Genomic DNA, 10,308 nt, shown 5'->3' with positions numbered 1-10,308 from the left:
TTTTATGGGTGAATGAGAAAAATATTATTTAAAAAATATCGAGTTGCATGAATATCATGTAAAAATATCACCAATGCATTTTTATGGTAGCATTATTAATATAATAGTTTTATTTTTTTAAGTACAGATTGCAATTTTTGATGTGTGATTTTTTATATTTCATTAATAATTTATAATTTTAGAGTGGATTGTGGGGTTTGTAAGGAAATGGGGGAAGTTATTTAAATAATACATTACTGTTTTTTCCTTTACATTATTTTTTATGCTAATTTAATTTGTAATGCATTACCTAATTTGTAATTGATTAATAGTGATTTTAATTATCTAAGTATATTCTTTTTATGTTTAAGTATGATTTTATCTTTCTATAGTCTGATTACTAATTTGTAATTTAGTAGTAGGATGTCGGGTTTGTATGGGAATTGGGTGGGAAGGTACTTAAACTGTATTTCTTGAAAATTATTTTTTATGACAAATATTTAATTTGTAGTTACTGTGTAAAAGAGTGAATTGATTATTATTTAATTAATTGTTATTTTACTTGTAGGTACATGCATTAATAAAACTTTGTAAAATCCATTTTATATTTATTATTCGTTTTGTTTGTGTTTCCTTTATTCAATTACTATTTTATTATAAACTCTAATCCTGCCAAGTCCCACATTTTCCTTTTGTTGTTTGGATCGGAATGGGAATAGTAAACATAACCATACCAAAATCCAACACTTCCTTCCTGTTGCTTAAATTGGAGTGGGAATAGTAAATCTAACCCATCCAAAGTCCAACATTTTCCAGGATTTTGCTCATGTTGGAGAGGAAATAGTGAATCTAACCTTTCAGAGTTCAACACTTTTCCTAATTTCTCTTACTTTTATGTAGGAATAGTAAGTCTAACCCCTCCAAAGTCCAACACTTTCCCTTACTGTTGTTTAGATTGGAGTGGGAATCTTAAATCTAACCCCTCCTAAGTCCAATACTTTCCATGTTTTTGCTTACATTGGAGTGGGAATCATAAATCTAACCCTTTCAAAGTCAAACCCATTCCACAATTTAGTTTAAATCCAAGTAGGAATAGTAAATTTAATCCCGCCAAAGTCTGGTAGTTTCCCTAGGTTTGTTTAAATTGAAGTGAGGATTGTAAATCTGCTCCTCCAAAGTCCAACACTTTCTATGAGGTTGCTCAGGTTGGAGGGGGAAGCATCAGTCTAACCCCTCTAAAATTCAACACTTTCCCGTAATTTTGCTTACTTCAAGGTAGGAATAGTATAACTAACCTTTATAAAGTCCAACACTTTCCCTACTGTTGTTTAGATTGGGGAGGAAATCATAAATCTAACCCTCCAATGTACAACACTTTCCATGATTTTGCTTATGTTGAAGTGGGAGTAGCAAAATTAACACCTCCAAAGTCCAACACTTTCCCTTTTTTTGCTTATTCTGGAGTGTGAATAGTGATCTAACCATTACAAAGTCCAACAGTTTTCCTACTTTTCCTTAAATTGGAGTTGGACTATTCAGTATTACTCATTTGAAGTCCAACACTTTTGCTAGTGTTGTTTATTTTTTATTGTTCTTATTATTCCTTATTTTTTCCTTTCTCATTTATATTATTTATAAAAATATGTTTCAATTGAGTGTGATATATATTTTTTGTAAAATATGTGTTATTTTAAATGTTAAATTATTGTTAATATTATTAATGGAATTATTTTTAAATTGATTAAATTCTGCACTTATATTTAAAGTATTCATATTTATTTTGTTTATATAATTAGGAGCTGATTTATAAGCCCTGTGGAGCAGATCTGCACAGAAAGTGACTTTGCTGTGCTGCTCTGTGCCACAGGGAAAAGGCAGAAATGCACCATACCTACAAAATACGGCGCATTTCTGTCCTCTCCCCCTGCACTGGTGCACAATGGACTGCCTAAGTCCGACGCAGGCACCATGGTGCAAGAATGACTGTGCCACAGGCAGGATTGTTTTTGTGCAGGAAGGGACACCTTCCTGTCCAAAAGCAATCCATGGATGCGTTTTCCTCTTTGTATGTGTGCTGCAGAATTTCTCCTCGTTGTGCCTTCCCTGAGGAGGCGTAAGATTGTGGCGAATTCCCAGGTTGACAGATTCTTTTAAATCTGAGAATGTGTCAAAACCCATGGGTGTTGCATGGGAAAATCCACAGCAATGCCCATGGAATGCCTCCATGACGCAGTGTAAGGGAACTCAGCAACTTGTGCTGAGTTGCTTTACACCATATCTACAAGGCCATGAAAAGCCACTCATAGTGGCTTTGTGTGGCCTTGTAGAGATGGGCCTGCACTATGCACCACTGGTGCATAACAAAAGTGGCACACCTGCTGCGCACATTACTTCCAAATAAGCCCCACAGTGTACTGCATAATTTAAAAAAAAAAACATAATTACTGTTTATATTTAAATTAGAGTACATATTTGCTTTGGTTATGCATTTTGTTTATCTTTATTGCAAGTAATATAATTATTTTTAATATATTTTGGACATAACGTTAAAATATTGTTTTAATGTTTTTAAAGGGCATGCACATATGTGTGTGTGTGTGTGTGTGCAACTTAATTACATATTAAAACGGTTTATTTTGAATTTTGGTAATAGTTTGAAGTTTAATATTTTAAATAAATTACTTATAATGCTATGTATATTAATGTTTTAATTTTCTTACCTGTTTCTATGATGATGTGAAACACGATATATTTGACATTACAAACTGTTATAAACTCTATTTTTTTTACACAACATTTTGACACTATTTCCGGTATGCTGATATTGTTGTTCTCAATATTTGTCATACAACCAACGTTATGCTTGTCTTTGACACTGTACAGCACTCTGTTGCCTTTTGACTAGATTTGGTCTGTAAAAATACCGCTTATATACATAAATAAATACATGTAAAGTAATTGTGCATTCTATAAATTTGCTAAATTAAATAAATAGTGACAGTATTACATATTAAGTGTAGGTTTACTAGTCTTGACTCCACATCTACATGCCTTGATGCATATTGTCAAGGTTACATACATATGGAGTAATGTATATAAACCTATATTTATCTAGACATGTATATTTCCAAGTTAATATGCTAGTTGATGTACTAATATTGATAATTTTGCATGTCGATATTTAAAATTTGATATTCTTGTAACATACCTTCATGTTAATCGGAGCCAACATATGATTGCTTGTCCTCCTAGCAAGATTCTGCAGTGATTTATAGCACATTTTTACTGAACCGTAAAAAGCAGTGGTTCTTATCCTGCGATCAGTAGACCCATGGGGGTCTATGAAGCCTACTCAGGGGGTCCACCACTGCTTAGAAATGTATATAATATTCCTAGATTAATAAAGTGTATGTAAGTAAAGAAGCAGAACATTTTGAGACATTATGTAAATGTCAAGAAATATTTCATCATTTGTGTACTTGCTGGAACAATGCTTTTTTCGGCATTCTTTATGCATTTTATGTGGTTCAAATCATTGCAAATACTTAGGATGGAGTCCCCTGCTTCTAGCTGTGACTCAGTGAGGGTTCCCAGATTCCAATAATGATTCACTGTGGGTACAGTAATGGATAAGTGGGGGTACACAGATATACAACAGAAAAAATACACAGAAATCAAAAGGCTAGTTAACACTGATCTAAAGCATCTATAACAGAACCATGACTCAAAATGTCTGGCTTGGGCTCTTGAAGGTTGTAATATTAATCAATAGGAAAGACTTTACTTGGAGGTCTCAAATATTAAGATTAGATATGGGTAAAAGGTAGTGCCATCTGATTTATCAGTGTAGTGAACACTGTTTGGACATGTAAGATAGATCTTACTTAATGCCACTGGTGTGTGCACAATAATATTATCATTAAATAGGGCAGAGCGTATTAGATGTTGCTGGACAGAATAGTGCCCTTGGCTATGTACCTTGGTATCTGAATACTTATTAAGCATAGAAATAGAAGAAGGGCAGTGGAGCTGATAGAACAGAAGCAATTTAGTTGCAGCAGAAGCTGTCATGTAAAGAGGCTTGTGAGGCACCCATCAAGTTACGTGGTGTAGGGGACTGATAAAAGACACAAGCCCTCATTATGAGTTTGGAGGTCCAAGGACCGTCATGGTGGAGGTGGCGGATGAACTGCCACAGGCCCAACGGAGAAGACTGCCATATTATTAGCATGGCGGTGTTCCCAACGGGACACAGCCAATAGACTGCCAGGACCGCATTGGCCGGCGGTAGGCATCTCCAGTCCGGTGGGGATTATGTTACCACCCAGCATATCATGAGGTTACACACCGTCAGGATATCCCGCGCGGTCGGACTACCACTAAAACCCTGGCAGAAACGACCAGTATAAAAGGAGACAATCACCTTCAGGAAAACAGACACATTCTGAGCCACCATGGAACCTGAACTTGAAGTCTTCCCACTGCTCCTAATCTCCCTACGACACCAGAACAGCTGACGGCGATGAAGACAACAATTATAAGTACATCCACCTAGTACACACTGGAGGGAAAGGCATTACTACACACCCACACAAAACCCACACATCTGGGATGGTGAGTGACGACCACACACGCAAACTAACACCCGTACCAACACACAAACACACACCAACATAAATGCACGCACACACAACAACCACACAATGGCACATAACACCATCACAACACATCACACCTAGTAGAAAGCACAAGGAAACCACACAACACATGCTGCAACGCAATCACATCACATACACAAAATACACATATGCCAAATCACACAAATACAACACATCCATCACAAAGGAAAGGCAGGACAAGTATGTCTCCATTGAGACCAACAGGCAGTTGGCCCATATCTATTAGAAAGACAGATATAAAATGTAAAAAAAATGAACAAATAGGACCAACTGGCCAGTCCAAATAGTCCACGTGCCATCAGGCACATATGGCAGTTGTCAATGCCCCAACTTGACTCCTGAGTGCAAAGTGGTCACCACATGGTAGGGGCATCAAGGGGGCATGCAGACACCTCAGTGGTGATGTGGTGGTGGTTGAGGGTGGGGTTGGGGTTTAGGAGGGGGGCCCTTTGGTTTACCCTTGGGTTTGGGGGGCTGGGGGTTTGGGCTTCGCTTTCGCCTTAGTTTGTGGCTCCTTAGGTTTGTCCTTGGGAGGGAAAAGCTTGGGTTGTGGGGTTTGTGGCTCCTTAGGTTTGTCCTTGGGAGGGGCGCGCTTGGGTTTGGGGGTTGATTTTTGGAAGGGGGAGGGGAATGGGCAACACCCGGGGGGCAAAGGAGGACTGGGAAGTGGAAGGGCTATGGTCGGAGAGGGACAGTGCATTTTGGGGAATCACCGGATGAGAGAGTGGTAAGGAAGAGGGAAAATTCATATAGGAACCTTTTCTTAGGCACACAAGGGCAGTCAAGGGAAAAGCATGTGGGAGTGGAGGGAGAGGGAGTGGTTGTGAGGTGTGTTCATGTAGTTGTCTTCGATGCAGGTGTGTGGGTGAAAGGCATGTGTATGCTGGGTGCCTGTTGGGTGGGTGTCTGTTGGGTGTGTGACTGCGGGCATGTAGGTGTCTTGGGAGGAAGGGGGAGGAGGTGCAGGGAGATGCTATGGTGGATTGGTGACTGTCTGTTGGGGTGGTGCCTGCAGGTAAGCTGATTGTGCTGCATGTGGGGGTGTTGGTAGTTGTGATGAGTGTGCATGTGGTGAATGGGGTGGATGTATGCAGGTCTGAAAGTGTGGTGACTGTGGGTTTGACAGGACTGGTGGCTGGATCAGGGATTGCTGGTGTTGTGCCAGTAGGTGTGAGTGGTGTAGTGTCTGTGAAGGAGTGGGTGGGGGAGGGGTTCAGTGTAGGGAGTGGATATTGTCATGTGTGGAGGTGAGTGCTGCCTGTGTGCATGGCAGTGGTGGGTCTTGTGGTGCTTGTGTTTGTCACTGTGAACCATGTCTGTTGAGGTGAATGACTAGCGGTCGAACTGCATGCTCTCGATAGGTGTGGGGAGAGGGGCATGGGATTGGGGAGGGGTAGCAGGATGGGAGACGGAAGAAGGGGGGACACTGGCTGCCGTCAGAGCCTGAAAGGATCTCCTCAGGCCAGACAGGGCACTGTGAGTGCCTTCCTGGAATGCATTGCTTTGCTGTACCTGAGCTGCCAGTCCCTGGATAGCATTCACAATGGTTGTCTTACTCACAGAGACGAACCTCAGGAGGTCAATAACCTCCTCACGGAGGGCAATAGGGCTGACTGGGGCAGAGGTGCCTGTGGCGAAGGAAGTGCCCACCTTCTTGGGTGAGCGGGCACGGGCAACTGGGTGGGGAGCTACTGGTAGAATGGTGCTAGTAAGGGGAGTGGCGGACACAGATGTTGCAAGAGTGGTCCCCAATGGCTCCGCCACCACCAGGGAGTGTCCACTGGAGAAAGAATCTGATGATGATGTTGAAGAACCGGTCTCCCCGTGGCACTCCCTTCACCCTCCATCCCACTGAGTCCCTCGGACTCGCTGGATCCAGCCTCCTGGGTCCCATGGGGTGCCTCATCCCCATTTGCCTGTGACCCTTCTCCTTCACCAGATGATGCTGATGCACACAAAGGGAGGGAAAGAGCCGGGGGAGCGAAAAAGAGAGGTAGGGAAATGGTCAAAATCTAACTCTCATTAACATATATGAACATGTACATATCACACTTTACATCTCATGTCAGTGAATGCCATTTCCAAGGCACTCCAAGTCCGCCAATACCTATTGCTCATGCAAAGCTGTAAGTCTTAGTTTATATCTTTTGTGCACATAGCTAGGAATATGGACATGTGGAGGCAGTGACTTTGCTCTACTACTAGGATATACCTAGAACATATGAAAATTCACATGGAGTCCTTAAGTTGTCACATCAGTTAGGTCCCTGGGCCATCATCTGAACTAGTAGCACTCCACTTTAGCAAGGCCTAGTCAACACACTGACATCAAAATGAGCAGCACTTGCTGTACCATCAGCCCTCATCTTAGAGCCATTAGCAGTATCCCATTGTTGTTTTACAACACATGCCTCAACTCTGACAGTGAGGCATGATTGCATCGTCAGCTATCAGTCCAACACTTCAGTCCCATTGAAGCCCTTCTTATGGAGGGCATGTTAAGCCACACCCACATACAGTCAATGGCAGCGACTGTACCATGCCCATGCAAAAGCAGGGGCTTACGTAGATGGATAGCATTGACAGCTCTGATATAAAAATGGATTTGTTTGGAGTTGGTCAGACAGAATGAATAAGGTGTTAAAACAGGCCCACCTCTGCCAAGTTTGGAAGTACACTTCACTTGCACCATTGCCTTGTCACACTTACTCCATGGTTACCCTGGCAGAGTCACTGATAAACATTGTCGATGTGCACCTTACAGTGTACACATTCACAGTATGCCAGTATGCACACACCCAATCCCATTCAAGGCCTGTCAGGTGCCAGTTTACAGTCAGTACTTACCCCCTTGTGGCTGCTGTGCTGCCCTCAAGTGTCCATCCACCTCAGGGTAGGCCACTGCGAAAATGCAGGCCATTAGGGGGGTCAGGTTCTGATGGGCACCCCTCCCTCAATGGGTGGACATCCACAGCTGGGCCTCTGTATTCTTCCAGGCCCAGCATCTCAGGTCCTCACACTGCTTTCTGCAATGGGTGCTCCACCGGCTATGGCCCCCCAGGGTCTGCACTTGCTTGGCGATGGTCCTCCAAAGCCCCTTCTTCTGATGGGCACTGACCTGGATGGGTAACACAGACAGGAGAAAAATGTGATTAGGAGTGGCATTATATCGACAGTAATGGCCTACATACACCACACACACACCGCTATCCACATCTATCCAAAGGGGTCACACTCCATATATTCATGCCCCCAGCATGCATGCACACTCTGGCCGGTATAGCACTGCCACTCACAGTGACACACCCCTATCACACACTGCAATGGCATGGGGCTCAACTGTTCCTCTGGTACCCCATACAGCTGCCCATACAGGGGTAGGACCCCTTCCACCAGTTTCTCCAGTTCTTCCTGGGAAAAGGCCAGGGCCCTATCACCTGCAGGATGTGGCATAATGGCTCCCAGAGACAGTAACAGCAGCTCAAGTAGTGGAGGTCTTGCTTGCAGAAGTGTCAGGAGTCAAGTGAGAAATTTGGCAGAAAATGGTGGTCATGGCTGCCCCATACAGGACTGTCACCACCGGCGGTGATCATCATTGGCCCCAGTCTCCCATAGGCAGCAATGGCAACCAATAAGAAGTTACAGGGGGGTTACGACCACCTACCGCCATGACGGCATACACCGGCAGAATTAACTCTCTCCAAACTGTCCTGTGCTGCTGGACAAGTGGCTGCCATTTTATGTACAATTAATGGGCTTATCTGAGAATTGTAAGTGTGTCATGGCACTGAAATGTCCTGATTAGTGCACAGGCCCATGTATGTACATCATACATGGCCACATGCATGTGGGATACAACACATATGTACATTAAGTGAATATGCCCCTACATGATGGCCAGTTGGCTTTTTTGCTTCCTACATCACTGTCATATGTACATGCATGTCCCGTGTGGGACACATATGTGCACATGACCTGCACCATCACACATGTATTGGTTGACAAATACCATGTACAGGACCAGTTATTGCCAGCATGCATGCCATTAATGACACTCCTACATATCCTATGTAGTTACTGTCACCCGTTCAGTCATGTCTGCATTGTTTAGTATGTATCACAATATATTGGACTGATAACATGGTTGACCTGCACATCACATGAAACAATATTTCCCTCTCTATCCTACATACCATGTAATGACGAGAAGTACCTCACCACCTTGGAGGAAAGACACATTGTGCATATCTACAGATTGAATCGGTTCACCATCATGGAACTCTGTACTCAGTTGGAGGCTGATCTACTGCCTGCCATGCGCAATCCCAATGCCATCGTTCCCATGGTCCAAGTGTTGTCGGTGCTGCACTTCCTTGCCACAGGGTCCTTCCAGTTTACAGTGGGCTTGGCTGCAGGGATGTCACAGCTCATGTTCAGCATTGTGTTGTGGGATGTACTGTCAGCTTTCCAGAAGCACCTGGACAGTTACATCCGGTTTCCCCAACCTGCGGAATTGGCCACTGTGAAAGCTGACTTCTATGAGCTAGGACACATCCGTCATGTAATAGGGGCTATTGATGGCACCCATATTGCTTTGGTTCTTCCAAGTGCTAACAAACAGGTCTATCAGAACCTGAAAAGCTTCCACTCTATAAACGTGCAGATGGTGTGCTTGCCAGACCAGTATATCTCCAAGGTGACTGCCAAGTTTCGGGGATCTGTCCTTGATGTCCTACATAATGAGGAACAGCATTATCCTAAACATGATGGCACGTCTACGAGAGAGGGCTTGGCTAATTGGTAGGTATCTGTGTGGATGTGTCTCTCTGTTCTTGCACCTGTCAACAATATCTTCCATGTGCCTGTATTTGGTTTCCAACAGGTCCTGCCTCTACTCACACAGGAGACTCTGGATACCCTAACCTTCCCTGGCTGTTGACACCAGTGAGGTACTCTGTCTCCGATGCAGAGACACATTACAACGAGGCCCATGGTAGATCGAGGCGTGTGATTGAAAGGACATTTGGCCTACTCAAGGCAAGATCTAGATGTCACCACGTTTCAGGAGGTGGCCTCCTCTACAGTCCCCAAAAGGTGTGTAAGATAATTGTTGCCTGCTACGTGCTCAACAAACTGGCCCTCAGACGTCGCATCCCATTACTGGCAGATGGGGAGGTGGCTGCTGGACCTGTGGGTAGTGATGGACACATGGAGAGTGATGAGGAGGCAGATGAGGATGATGCAGCGGAGTCTAGGACGGAGTTGATCAATCAGTACTTCCAATGACCTACAGGTATGTTGTCTGTGTGATTTTACAACTGACATCTTAGCACTTGGATACAATGAAATGTCCATCCTGGCCAGGTTTATCAATGGGGATGCCACATTTGCCCTTCCCATATGTGTCTGATGAAGGATGACTGATTGTATGTCTTGAGCAGTGTAAGTGGTCAACACACTGCCATTTTGACCATCTATAGCAGTGGTTCCCAATCCTTTGACTTCTGTGGACTCCCACTTTATGATTACTGGAACCTGGGGACCCCCACTGGCTCAATATTGGAGTCCAGGGACCCCCCAACTAAGTCATTACTGAAAGCTGGGGGACCTAATCTGTTAATATTGTTTAATTTTCTAAGCAGTCGCAGAC

The 10,308-nt window shown here is 43.5% G+C and overlaps 1 protein-coding gene across 1 annotated transcript; it reads left to right on the top strand.

Moving 5' to 3' along the window:
- Nucleotides 1–8,931: 8,931 nt before the first annotated feature.
- Nucleotides 8,932–9,944, top strand: LOC138265110 (putative nuclease HARBI1). The gene is made up of 2 exons (XM_069212652.1): nt 8,932–9,427; nt 9,541–9,944. Exons 1-2 carry the CDS (start codon nt 8,932–8,934, stop codon nt 9,942–9,944), a joined length of 900 nt encoding a protein of 299 aa, XP_069068753.1.
- Nucleotides 9,945–10,308: the final 364 nt, after the last annotated feature.

The sequence above is a fragment of the Pleurodeles waltl genome, chromosome 11, assembly GCF_031143425.1.
Source record: "Pleurodeles waltl isolate 20211129_DDA chromosome 11, aPleWal1.hap1.20221129, whole genome shotgun sequence".
NCBI lineage: Eukaryota > Metazoa > Chordata > Amphibia > Caudata > Salamandridae > Pleurodeles > Pleurodeles waltl.
Note: the sequence above shows the minus strand (reverse complement) of the source record. Positions and strands in the feature narration are given on the sequence as shown.